This window comes from Anthonomus grandis, chromosome 13, assembly GCF_022605725.1.
Source record: "Anthonomus grandis grandis chromosome 13, icAntGran1.3, whole genome shotgun sequence".
Classification (NCBI taxonomy): Eukaryota; Metazoa; Arthropoda; class Insecta; order Coleoptera; family Curculionidae; genus Anthonomus; species Anthonomus grandis.
In genome coordinates, this window is record NC_065558.1 from 7,129,995 (window position 1) to 7,145,129 (window position 15,135).

The following is a 15,135-nucleotide window of genomic DNA, read 5'->3' on the forward strand; positions in this document are numbered from 1 at the left end:
ACAAAGCATGTATCAGTGTGCTTCCTTGAATAAAATTGACAAAGCATGTATCAATGTGCTTCCTTGAATAAAATTGACAAATCATGTATCAGTGTGCTATTTTTTCCCTTGAAAAATTGACCAAGCATGTATCAGTGTGCTTCCTTGAATAAAATTGACAAAGCATGTAACCAGTGTGCTTTTACCCTGAATTTTTGACTTAGAGGAATGGTTTTTAGTGGGTCGGGGCTGGAAAAGGCCTTAACCCCACACTACCCCGGGCCGGCCCGGGGTGTCTGTTTGCAGATTTTTTTAACCTCTCTAAAAAATAAAAAAAAAAAAAACAATGGTAAGTATGTTTCAGGCAATCCGAGACAGAAGAATCTGCTTTAGAGGATAATGAAGTTTGAAAAACCGATACCTGGCAAACTGGTTGGAGGCATTTACAATTTAAACACTTTTGCTCGTTGTATTAAAAGTCGGTTTCCATGAGCGTTATGATTTCTTTTAGGGAAACAATGAAAAACAAATATATTAATTAAATCAGCCCCTTTTATTAAAATTGAAAATATAAAGTGACACGTTAGGTATATTACATAATACAATGTCCGTTTCCATATATAAATCTAGAAATTTTAATTATAAGAGTACAATAATGATTTTACGCTAGTGGTAAAAATCGACTTTTTAATACGAATCACTTATAAAGTATGAACAAGGCACGACGCAAAATAGTTTATAGAGTCTAATAATTTAAGATTTTTTTTTGTATGTATAATTTAATAAAAAGGTCTTTTTTTTGTTTCGAGAAATATAAAATAGCTTGGAGACCAAACGAATAGGTCCGCTATAGTAGTAATGAGCCTAAGCAGCAATAAGGAAATTGAACTAAGAATTACATAGAAAAGAAACAATGGATTAACAGAAAAAAATTATACTATATGCTACTTATAATAATATGTATTAATTACCTTAATAAGTTTAAATAAAAATGTCTTTAACAACCTTTTTTTTTCAACAAGAAATATTAAAGTTCGCAGGGACTCGATATTATAACATAAACTTCAAAAGCCTTAAATATGTCGTTTCGCTAAATATACTGATGACGTTTAACAATTGAAATAAATTATTAATGTTTGTGATGCCTTGTTTCGCTACCCTATTTTCTGACAATATTGGTAATATAATACAGGGTGGTCCTCCAATATTTTTATGGTAAAATGTTTTTGCATTTTTGGAATCTACATGGAATTTCAAGAAATTACCTTACTTCGTTCAAATGGTTTCTGAATTATAAGGAGTTTGAAATCGCTACTTTTTTTTACTTTCAAAGGTCATAGAGAAAACACTATTTAGCATAGAATAAAAGGTTTTAATTTTCCTATTTTAATTTTTTAAGGACAAAATTTGTGACTTTTGACAATATTTGAAAACGGTTTGACCCCTGCTCAAATTTCTTGACAATTTACGTAGAATCTAAAAATGATTGAATTAAAATAACGAAGTTTACATGGGTGCACCTGTATGACTTACAAAAAGAATCATTAAATTTGGACAATTTGCGCACGTTTCACTTCTTCAGGCGGAATGTTTAAAATGCAATAAATTTTTCAGGACCGCTCTTATTTTGTCATATATAATATATAATTTAAATAGAGATATGTTTAAAAAGTAACGGCCATATATATATACAGCTAAAATAAGGTAACAAAACAAGACTGCACAGCAAAAAAGGAAAACAGAGATAAAATTTAAAAAACTCCAACAGTAAAGATAAAAATGTCCTATATGGTTTAATAATAATTTAAAAATACACACTGAACCGTCCAAAAAATATCATTTCACCAGTTCCTTCAGCTCCTCCAATAAAATGTCCTCCGGTCGTCCAATAACTTTTATACATTCGTCCAGAATGTACGAGACCGGATGCCTCTTTCAAAAATTTGTTTAAAATCCAAACCGTAATCCAAAGTACGTGATCGTTTCTCAAGTTGCGTCCAAACTGACGCGCACCGTGTACTATGTCAGCAATTTGAAGAACATTATGGCCAACGATATATTGATGAAGAGAACTACAAGGACCAACTGCTGTCTCGAAAACCAATCCTAGAAAGAACAGTCGACTTTTTCATTTGTATTGGCAAATAAGGTGATTTTGTTCAGGATAAAGGAGTTACATTGTAATCATCTGCAAAACGTCGATTGTTTTTGATTTATCTTTGAAGATCAATAATAAGCTGGAAATTATTGAATAATCATCATATAGCGATCATATAATTTAAATGTATAATAGTTTCTTGATTTGTTTCCTATTGCTATGTAATCAATTTCAGCCTGATATATGATGCCATTTATAAGCTGAATCAATTTATCACAATTGGTGATTTTTTTAATCACCACGATGATAATTTGAATCAATTTAGGACCGATAGAGAGGCCTTTTGTTCGTTCTGATGTAGTTGATATTGGATGACTCTTTTGACTCACTCTGAACACAATTTTAATACTTTTAGATCGAATCGGGATGAATGTATCAATAATTTTATCAATTCCACGCTTTCATTAATTATATCATTTACTTGAAATCAATGAGCCTTGTCCTTGAAAAAGGTCAAATGATTCAGTTAGGGTTGGTTCACTGAATATCTCGCTGATGGAATTAATTCATTAATAGTTAAAAAAGTAATCATAGTAATTACGTCAACGTTTTATGATTAATTTATGTAGTAATAAGTGTATATAACTTTATAATTTAATCCATCAATTCAAATTTTTAATTAAAGTTATTGTAAAGAGTTATCGGATATTTAGATAATAATGATTCGATTACTTATTGATTTTTTAGTCCAGGCATTAAGTGAAAAATTATAAAATTGATTAAATAATCATTCAAAGTGACCATGAAGATATTGGCATAGAATCAATAACATATTTCCTTTAATTTACAGACGCAAAATTAACGACACAATATGGGATTAAAATTATCATCTCAGCTTAAAATTGAAGAAATAATTAATATCATCTTAATTATAGTAATTATGATTATAATATTGTATTGATTCTGTTATTCATTGATTTTTTAGGTCAGGAATTGAGTAAAAAATTATAAAATTGATTAAATAATCAACCAAAGTAACTATAAAGAGATATTGGCATAAAATCAATAAAATATTTCCTTTGATTTACGGACGCAAAATAAACGACATAATACGAGATTAAAATTATCATCTCAATTTAAAATTGAAGAAATAATTAAGATCATCTTAGTTACAGTCATTAAATAAAAAGTACTAATAAAGGCATTTTTTTTAAATTAATTTAATTTTGGAATTGATTAAGCCATCATACTAAAATTTTCACTTCTATATTAATGAATGGTGATTTGATTCCAATAAACCCTCATCGACTAGAAAACCTTAGAACGACAGGTTTTGAGGTTATGATTATAATATTCTATTGATTCTGTTATTCATTGATTTTTTAGGCCTGGCATTGACTAAAAAATTATAAAATTGATTAAATAATCAACCAAAGTAACTATAAAGAGATATTGGCATTAAATCAATAAAATATTTCCTTTGATTTACGGACGCAAAATAAACGACATAATACGAGATTAAAATTATCATCTCAACTTAAAATTGAAGAAATAATTAAGATCATCTTAGTTACAGTAATTAAATAAAAAGTACTAATAAAGGTATTTTTTTTTAAATTAATTTATAGGCCTGGAATTGATTAAGCTATCATACTAAAGTTTTTACCTCTATATTAACGCAATAAGGGTGATTTGACTTCAACAAACCCTCATCGACTAGAAAGCATTAGAATGACAGGTTTTGAGGTTATGATTATAATATTTTATTGATTCTGTTATTCATTGATTTTCTAAGCCAGGAATTGAGTAAAAAATTATAAAATTGATTGAATAATCAACCAAAGTGACTATAAAGAGATATTGGCATAAAATCAATAAAATATTTCCTTTGATTTACGAACGCAAAATAAACGATATAATACAAGATTAAAATTATCATCTCAGCTTAAAATTAGAGAAATAATTAAGATCATATTAATTACAGTAATTAAATAAAAAGTCCTAATAAAGGTATTTAAAAAAAATTAATTTATAGGCTTGGAATTGATTAAGCCATCATACTAAAATTTTCACTTCTATATTAACGCACTAATGGTGATTAGATTCCAATAAATCCTCATCGACTAGAAAACATTAGAATGGCAGGTTTTGAGGTTATGATTATAATATTCTATTGATTCTGTTATTCATTGATTTTTTAGGCCAGGAATTGACTAAAAAAATATAAAATTTATTAAATTATCAACCAAAGTGACTATAAAGAGATATTGGCATAAAATCAATAAAATATTTGCTTAGATTTACGGAGGCAAAATAAACGACATAATACGAGACTAAAATTATTATCTCAACTTAAAATTGAAGAAATAATTAAGATCCTCTTAGTTACAGTAATTAAATAAAAAGTACTAATAAAGGCATTTTTTTTTAATTAATTTAATTTTGGAATTGATTAAGCCATCATACTAAAATTTTTACCTCTATATTAACGCATTAATGGTGATTAGATTCCAATAAACCCTCATCGACTAGAAAACATTAGAATGACCGGTTTTGAGGTTATAATTATAATATTTTATTGATTCTGTTATTCATTGATTTTTTAGGCCAGGAATTGAGTAAAAAACTATACAACAGTGATCACCAAGAGCTTGAAAAATAATGATTGACATCATAAAATAATCAAGCAAAGAGACGTTGACATAAAATCAATAGATTTAAAATGAATGACAAAGTGCGCGATTAAAATTATTAGCTCAACCTGGAGTTGATGAAATAATCATTATCAACAGTGATTAAATAAAAAGTAGTGATGAGCATAATAATTTTCTTAAAAATTGATTCGCAGACTCATTAGTCAATCATAGTGATCTTATATATATAAAATTTATTGGATTTATCGTCCATTTATTTATTGCCCAGGAATTAAGTGAAAAATTATGTGAGTGATCGTGAATTATATAAGACAGACTCAAAATCAACGAAAAAGTGTGCGATTAAGCCTATAAAAGAGAATTGATTGAAATAAGCATAGCGATTAACTAAGAGCATAATTCTATAGAAAATATTTAAATTATCATATTTCGATGATCTAATTAGTTTCTTTTATCCAATTTATTTTTTGGTCCAGGAATTGAATATTCATATAAAAAAATAAAAGAATCAATAATTTAAAGTTAACAATCATTAATTACTGACGATCTGATAAATCGAGGCTCTGATTGATTATATCATTCACCTGAAATCAATGAAACAAGTTTGTCTTATCGGTTGTGAAATTGATTCATCAACATTTAAATAATCATAGTAATTTATAATTATTTAAAGTAGTAAGTCTTCGACTTTATATCAATGGTAAAATCACGTTTTAATTCCCATACACCCTTTTCAATTTTATCCATCAACTAATATGATAATCTGAAATTAATTAGGTTTTCAAGCAAAGATTATGATGATAATTTTATATTGATTCTATTGATACTTATTGATTTTTTAGGCCAGGAATAGAGTGAAAAATGACTGTAAAGAAACACTAAAATAAAATCAACAAAATCTTTGTTTTGATTACAAACCCAAAATCAACGACAAAGCGTAGGATTAAAATTATCATTTCTATGGAAAAATATTGAAATAATCAGGGAAATTATGAAATAATCATTATCATCATTATAATAACCGTGATTAAATAAAAGATAGCGATATAGGTGATATGGTTTTATATTTTGAATTGATTTGTAGGTTTGGAATTGATTAATCAATCATAGTAATCAAGCAAAAGAAGTCTTTAATCTGAAATGGGCGACATAATTGGGATTTCATTCCAGAAAACCCTGATCGACTATAAAACATTAAAATGATAAGACGATCATCTCAGCCTGGAATTGATTAAGTAAAAAACGGTGATTAACTAAAGCATGATCATTTTCTTTATGAATAGTGTTAGGTCAAAAATTGAATATTTAGGCATATAAGAGAGAATTGATTGAAATTACTTAAATTACCACATTTTGATGATACAATATTTGTTTTTTTTTTCAATTTATTTTTTGGTCCAGGAATTGAATATCGATATAAAATAATAAAGGTATCAATAATTTGAAGTTACCAAGCATTAAGTCATGACAACTTTATCAATTTCAGGATTTTATTGATCCTTTTAATAGTTCAAATGAATCAGTCAGATCCTTGTCGGTTTTGAACTTGATTCATCAACCAATACTCAATATGATAGTGATCTGAAATTGATTATTTTTTCAATCAAAGATATTGTAAGCAGTTATCGGATCTTCTGGTTGTGATGATGATTTTCTATTGATTCTATTAATATTTATTGATTTTCTAGGTTAGGAATCAAGTAGAAAATTATGTAAGAGGAGTAGTGATCGTGACGTGCTTAAAACATAATAAAATTGATTAAACAATCATTACATTTACAGACCTGAAATCAACGACAAATTGTGGAATTAAAATCATCATCGCAAACCTTAAATTGAAGAAATAATCATCATTATCAAGTAAAAGAAGTCTTTAACCTAAAATCATCGAAGTAATTGTTATTTGATTCCGATAAATCCTCATAGTCTAGAAAACATTAAAACGAACAGATTTTGAGGTTATGATAATAATATTTTATTGATTCTGTCAATTATTGTTTTTTTAAATCAGATATTGAATAAAAAAATTATATAATGAAGGAAAATAATCAAACAAAATAACTGTAAAAAAAATTTATATAAAATCAATAAAATCTTTGCTTTGATTTACAGACCCAAAATCGAAGACAATTAAAATTGTCATCTTAACAAGAAGCGATAAGAATGATTATTTTGTTAAAAATTGATTTGTAGGCCTAGAATTGATTAATCAAGCAAAGAAGTCATTGATCTAAAATAAACGAAATAATTGTGATTTGATCCCGATAAAATTATTCTATTATTTATTGATTTTTAGGCGGGATTAAATAATCTATCAAAGTGACTATAAAGAGACATATTGATTTTAAAAAATCAACGATACAGTTGATTAGAATTATCATCTAAACCTGGAATCAATGAAAAATTAATTAAGATGGTGATTAAATAAATGATGATCATTTTCTATTTCTTGTATTAGACCAGAAATTGAATATATAAGTATATAAGAGAGGAGTGATTGTAAGAATTGATTAAATAATCATAGCGATCAAGTATGAGAATAATTAAGTATATAGGAAAGAGTTCATAGAAAATATTAAAATTATCATATTTCATTTAATTAATTTTTTTCCTTCGGTTTGAAATTATTGATTTTGAACAGTGATCAATGTAATCTAAGGCCGTTTTCAGAATTGACTATTTTATGAAAATATTTTGGACATAACTCCTCTATCCCCTTGCCTTTCTTATGTTAACATAAATATACTAATATAACAGTGAGCACAAAGCAAAATCTTTCAAAAAAAACTACTGCAACAACAAAAATACATATAAGACTCAACCTAGGTATATAACATATATATAAATTTATTAATTATATAATATAAATAAATAACAAACAGGCACAAAGCCGTATACCAGATGCCAAAAATATCAAGAATAATATAAAAAAATAAACACATAAATGCAATAAACATTATCTAGTAGTGAGAACGTACCTATCCCGGATCTGTTTTGCAAAAAGAACAAGAAAAAGTCTGATTAAAGTCTTGATATTTGGGTGAAAATGATTTACTATGATTTTAAAACGGGGGGTGAGAGGAGGTGGTGATCAAATGTGGTCTTTTTTATCTACAGCCCCCTAATGGGTAAATTACAGTAAATCATTTATCAATTAATTGATTTAACCTAGGTAAAGCCTAAGAAGCGTTATGCAACAATATGTTTTCGAACGTGAACGAGCATTAAGATGTTATCAGTGGAAATTTATTTTTAAAGTGGCGTGTATACGCGAGTGTGGAGGCGTATATTGCGCGTGTATTTTATTTAAATTGTTCGATAAAGTACGTATTACAGGGTGGGCATTATGAACCTCTGAGTCGTAGAATTTGCAGGATAAAGGATCTAGTTTTACACTATTAATATTTTATTAGAGAAAAAAAAGGTAACCTGGAAAAAAGAGCGACTCTCTCCAGATAGCACAGACCTTCCAGTGAATATCCTTTTAATATTTTAATACATTATAGACTATCTGATAACCTATATGGATATCAAGCGGATGTAGCAATTTGGCAAGAGTAAAGTTATCCATAAATAGATGTTGCATTTATGCATAAATAAATAGTGTTTTATTTATATAATTTTTAATAAGGTTTTATAAAATTACTTACAATTAATTAGGGCGCCTTTAAGGAAAAATTAATCTGGCAGTGGTCAAGCGATGAAACCAATAGGATTTCAAAGATTATTGCCTGGTATTCACAGAATATCCTTTATTGGATAGGTTTTTGCTACTTTTAAAAATATGCGTGCTTTAGATATTCAATATTCCAAACAAAAACAATATCGCTAAATATCCAATAATGGAATCCATCCAAGTAACCTCCATATACTCATGTAACTCCAATCCAGAGTTACATGAATGTGTCACTTGATGGATATCCATCAGTCCCTTTATCCAGAACGTCTTATCCAATAAATATTTACTGCATAGATTTGTGCTATCTGGGTCAAACCATTAAATTTTTGTTAAAAAAAATTCTTGGAAATGGTTTTTCTTTAAATTACTAGAAAGCGAAGAAAAATTGATTTTGGATCTTTGGAAAAATGGAGATAATGAGGAATAGTTTTTTTCAAAAATTTAATTTTGACAAAAAATTGTCTGGAAAAATAAAATAGGTTGTCCAGGCAGTTGAGTTTCGCATCTGGGGTGAAATATTAAAAGTCGCTTTTTATTTTTTTTAATTTTCCAAGCATTCAAATTTCATTTTTCAGGCAATAAAAGTTAATTTTCTTACTACTTTTCCCAGGCATTAAAATATAATTTTTTCAAGTCTTTTTTTGCAATTTTCCATTAAGGCGTTATAGGCATTTTAACAATTCTTTCCATGTTTACTTTTAATTTTTTCCAGTCATTTTAAAAATTTTTTCTAACTATGGCAAATAAACTAAAAAGCATAACCATTATAGTTAAACCATTCGTCGACGTCTGTGCCCCACTTTGACATTTCCAACGTTGATGATTCCCAGATTATTTTGGCTAGTAAAAAACTCAAAAATAAGTTAACATCTGGTGTAGACGGTATATACCTAGCTTCTTGGTTAAAGATTGCATTGGTGTCCTGGCTGATCCGCTGACCTACATTTTCAACTTAATACTGTCAACAGAACAAATTCCTGAAATTTGTAAGACTGCTAAAATAATACCTATTTTAAAAGATGGGGACTCTGATCAAATCGTGAACTAGAGGCCAATCTCATTACTCTGTAACTTCTCAAATATGTTCGAAATTATCCTGAATCGGTCGCTATTTAGTCGCGCAAAAGAACTCATCTCTGTAGACCAGCATCGATTTTTTAGCAGGCGATCTTGTGTTACTAACTTATCCTGTCTGTCTAGACACATCTGTGAATCACTTGATGTTAATACTCAAGTCGATGTTATTTATACCGACTTCCAAAAAGCCTTTGATCGGATAGATCACTACTTATATTTTGCTGCATAAATTAACTCAGTATGGGTTTTCAGGGAGATTATTTAATTTATTTCATTCCTACTTGAATGGTAGATCTGAATATGTTGAATAGGAGGGCTTTAAATCGAAACTTTTCAACGTAACGTCGGGTGTGCCACAGAGTTTTACTTTGGAATCTACATTAAGACTGCTTTTCTGTTGCTTTGTGAGATCAAAACTGGAGTTTGGCTGCATTATATGGAACCCGCTCTATCAGAATCATGTTGGTCTCCTTGAATCTGTTCAGCGTAGATTTGCTAGGTTTTTGGCCTTCAGGCAGGATGGCATATATCCGGTAAAAGAATTTGATCATCGGCAACTATTGGAACGCTTCAATCTACATCCATTACATCTCGGAAGAATGATCTTCTCTGTAAAATTCCTGCATGGCTTACTGAATGGATTCATTGATAGTCCTGTACTTTTTTCTGGTGTACGTTTCATGGTGCCTAGGCTTAATGCTAGACATCCCCTAACATTCTTTCTGCCAAGGCCTCATACTAACATCCTGTTGAAATCGCCACTATATACAATATGCGCTATATTTAATCGGATCTGTCACATGTGCAAATGTCTCTCCGGTTCATGTGATTGTCGATATCTTGGTGGATCATTACTCTTGGGATTAAGACCCATGTGTTTAAGTTATAGTTAGTAGGTATATTGCAGTTAATTTAATTTAATTTTGTTGAATATATGATTATCTTGTTAAACTTTTATAATTGGGTTTTTATATCATATTAATAGTTATTTGTTCTAATTTTTTGGATAACTTTCGAGATTGTGACTTTACTTTACTTTTTTTCTTTTCTTTTCATTCTTTTAGGTTTGTTTGTGTGTGTTTTTTTTAGCTATATTTTTCATTGTTTTGCAACTTTTTAGGAAAAAATTAAGTATTTTGCAATAGCTTTAAAATTATTGAAAAAAATTATTTTTATAAGAATTATTGCGTATATGGCAAATCCCTGACAAGGGGCCTAAATAAATTCAAAAAGAATCATTTTTCGAAAAAACTGAATTCGAAAAATTGTATTAAAATCTTAATTGTATTAAAATAAAAAAAAAGTTACAATTTTTGGAAAATCAAATAATTCTTCCAGACAGTCGACGTATATTTAAAATTTGGGGTTATAGAAAATAACGTTGAAAAAAAAACAATCAAAACAATCACACTTTTTTTTATTTTTGGAAAAATTCTGAAGATGGAAATCATAGACTTCATAAGAGATTCTAGAAAAAGATATTAAAAAAAAATCAAATTTAAGAAAAACCTGCCTGAAAGAATACATTTCCAATATTTTAATTAAAGAAAAAATACGTGTAAAGTTCAACTGCCTGGAAGAAATCATTTTTTTTTAAAATCTAAAAGACAATTCTTGTAACAATTTTTGGAAAATTAAATAATTTTTTCAGGCAGTCAATATTTTGCAGTGCGTCCAGGCAATTTAAGAAAACTGCTAGAATAAGAAGAATTTGTTTCAAATTTGGGGTTAGAAAAACACCTTGGAATTTTTGGAAAAAAAATACTGTTTTTTGGAAAAATTTAGGCTCTCGATTATACAGGGTGTTTCTTAACCTATACGCATAAACTTGGCAAATTATTGCTAATGATAAATAATGACTAATAGTGAAAAAAAAATTAAGTAAAATATGTTTAGTTTCTGAGATAATTCTTTTTTTTTTCACAAAAATGTAAGAACTTTATCAGGTGGAATTTTGTTTTCAAATTAAGAAGTAAACAAGTCCGGATGATGTTTATTATGTTTAGTAGTACCTACTTTGCTATCAGTTGATATAGTTGTGGTCGTATTTCGTTTTTTATTAAAATTATGTCGCATAATTTTTCAAATGAGGAATATTACTGGCATACGGGGAATCAAGACAAAACAGTGTGGCTGCAGCTAATCTTTATGCACAAAGGTTTCCTCATAGGTATCATCCGTCGCATGAAGCTTTTTTGCGTGTGGTTCAGCGGGGTAGAGAAACTAGAAATTTGCGGCCGAGGCCAGGGCAACATGGTGGAGTCATTAGACCTAGGCGCATTTTAAATCTGGAGAATTTGATTTTAGATATCATCGAAGAGCATCCTGACATAAGCACTAGAACAATTGCAACGCAATTTAGATTATTACCAGTCACAGTTTGGCGAATTTTAAGGCATGAATTACTGTATCCATTTCACGTCCAAAGGGTACAAGCTTTACTTCCAAGGGATCATGCGCCTCGAGTAAACTTTTGCGAGTGGTTGTTATATCAGCAACAGTTAAACCCAAACTTTACCAGGAACATTTTAGCTACGGATGAAGCAATTTTCACACGCAATGGTATTCACAATTTTTGCAACATTATATAATTAAATGTGTGGGCTGGAATTGTAAACGGAATACTTATTGGCCCTTTCATTTTGGATAATCGTCTAACTGGTGTTCTTTATTTACAATTCTTGCGACAATATTTGTCGGTACTCCTTGAAGAAGTCCCTCTTCACATTAGGCAGAATTTGTGGTTTCTTCATGGTGCTCCACCACATTTTGCGCGACTAGTGCGACGGCATTTGGTTCGAATGTGCCCCGAACGATGGATAGGCCGAGGTGGTCCAATTGGATGGCCTCCTCGATCACCCGACCTTAATCCGCTTGACTTTTATTTTTGGGGCCACCTAAAATCTCTGGTGTATGTAACCGAAGTTGACAATGAACAAGAATTAAGAAATCGGATATTTGCTGCCACCGAGGAAATTCGACTACAACCTGGATGAGCTGCTGTCTGCAACTCTTGGATTAGGCGTGCTCAATTATGTATTGAAAGTCATGGAAATAACTTCGAACAGTTACTATAATGGTTAAATAAACATTTATTTTGGAGAATTTACGTTTTTTTTTGAATTTTAATTAATAATTCGTTTATCTCCGTAACTAAAACTATTTTACTAAATTTTTTTTCACTATTAGTCATTATTTGCCCTCAGCAATAATTTCCCAAGTTTATGCGTATACGTTAAGAAACACCCTATATTGCAAATGCCTGGAAATAAAGTTAATTTTGAATAAAAATATTCTTGGAATTTTGAACAAAATAAAGATCAAACATGTGAAGTTCAAATGCCTGGAAGAAATCAATTTTTATACGATTAGAAAAAAATTTGGAAAATTCAAAGACTTGGGATTATTGCAAGAAAAATAATCAGAAACCCATTTTTTTTTTTGGATTAGTGGAAAAATTCAAGCCCTGGAATATATTGCAAATACCTAAAAAAAGTATTTTTGAAAAAAACAGACCGCACTTAGCGCCAGTGCACTCCATAAGAAAAATCAATTTTGCTAAAGTTCAACTGCCTGGAAAAAACCTAAAAGAATTGTTGTTCGAGTTTTTGGAAAATTACATAACTTTTACAGGCAATCAAGATATTTTCCAGTGCGTCCAGGTAATTTAAGAAAACTACAAGAATAAGAAGAATTTGTTTCAAATTTGGGGTTAGAAAAACACCTTGGAATTTTTGGAAAAAAAAACTGTTTTTGGAAAAATTTAGGTCCCCGGTTATATTGCAAATGCCTGGGAAAACGGTTAATTTTGAAAAAAAATATACTTGGAATTTTGAAAAAATAAAAATCAAACATGTGAAGTTCTACTGCCTGGAAAAAGACCTAAAAGAATAGTTGTTCGAATTTTTGGAAAATTCAAAGACTTGGGATTATTGGAAGAAAAATAATCAGGAAAAATATTTTTTTTTAATTTATGGACCAATTCAAGCCCTAAAATATATTGCAAATACCTGGTATTTTTTTTTTAAACAGACTGCACTGCACTGTGCACAGACAGCCTCAGTGCACTACATATGAAAAATCAATTTTCCTAAAGTTGAAGTGCCTGGAAAAAGACCTAAAAGAATTTGTTCGAATTAAATTAAATTCGAATTTTTGGAAAATTACATAACTTTTCCAGGCAATCAAGTTATTTTCCATTGTGTTCAGGTATTTAAAAAAAACTTCAAGAAGAACAAGAATATATTTCAAATTTGGAGTTAGAAAAGAGGATTCTGGACCTAACTAAAGATATTTGGGATACAAATCTAAATATAATATAATATATGATAAAACCGGATCAAAAGTGCACAATTTTTTTTTTCAGAGAGTTGAATCATTTTTCCAAGTATCTCACGTTTTTGCATAGTAATTTTTTAAAGACTGGTTAACCCATTTTTTTGAAAAAAATTTTTTGATTAAAATTGTCAATTTCGCTCATAAAGTACATACAAATAATTTTTTTAGCATCCATAAGGTAGGAACAAAAATGAAGGATATCTCCAAAGTAGACTGATTTTACTCCAGCTAAATTATTTGGAAATTAATATTCTATGTTAAATCAAATATCTAATGACATCAAAAAGACAATCTTAACTGCCTGGAAAAATTGTATCTCAATAGTTAGGAACAAACCTCCAATTTTTGAAAGAGAAACTGCATGAAAAAATTCAAAATAAACTACTAGAAATTGGAGGAAAACTTAAAAGTATTAAAAAGAAAATTAATTTTGAAAGAGAGAATAATTAATAAGTTAAAGCCTTGTTTTTTAAATCTAAAAAAAATTATATATTTTTTCCAGGCAGATGAAAAAAATTGTAATACGAATATAAGTTAAAAAATGACCAGGGAATTTTGAAAAAAAGTTGGCTGCTTAAAAAACAATTTTTTTAGTATCTGGTAATAAAGAATAGCTAAAGCGAGTTTTGGAAAAGCTTTTGAACAAAAAGAAAAAGAGAATCCAGAGACATGAACTGAGACACTGGCAATTATTTACAAATGCTTGAAAAGCGAAGTTTCTCTTGGAAAAATATACTTGAAAAATCCCTGGAGGAGTTAAAAATAGTAGTATTTATAATTCCTTAAAAACAGGCAATAACTAACTGCCTGGAAAAATTAGCAAATGACTTAATAAAAAAAAATTATTATAGAATAAAATATCTACTAAGAGCGACTTCAACTGCCTGGAAAAGGATAAACATTATGCCAAAACCTCTTCCAAAAATGTTATTTTTGTTTCCTGGAAAAAGATTATTTGAGAACTTTTTGAGTGAAAAAAGTAAGAGTTACTGAATTGCTTGATCTACCTTTAAATGCCTGGAAAAGGCAGTTTTTTAGAAAAATAACTTACTAAGTTTTCTCAAACCTAAAACTTTATTCACAAGCACTATTATAAAACGCTGCTGGAATGCTTGAGAAAAAACCACTCAAAAAAAAACCTGAGAAGGAAGAAGGAGCTTTTGGGAACTTAGGGACTAGAAGGTAAATGCAAAAGTATGTATTTTTCAGGTAGTAGACATCACATATGGATGTATGTATATTCCAAGGAGAGCAGAAGTTTCTTCTTTTAAAAATTAATTGAATTTTTGTCTAGTTTCTGGAGGAATGCT

General features: G+C 29.1%; 1 protein-coding gene across 1 annotated transcript in view; it reads right to left on the reverse strand.

The window, feature by feature from the left end:
• Positions 1-511: 511 nt before the first annotated feature.
• LOC126743660 (junctophilin-1) overlaps positions 512-15,135 on the reverse strand; it is a 72,229-nt gene continuing 57,605 nt past the window's right edge. Inside the window, exon 10 of the mRNA XM_050450863.1 lies at positions 512-2,085. Within this exon, the coding sequence (XP_050306820.1) occupies positions 1,999-2,085 (87 nt within the window). The 3' untranslated portion in view covers positions 512-1,998. The remainder of the gene's footprint in view (positions 2,086-15,135) is intronic.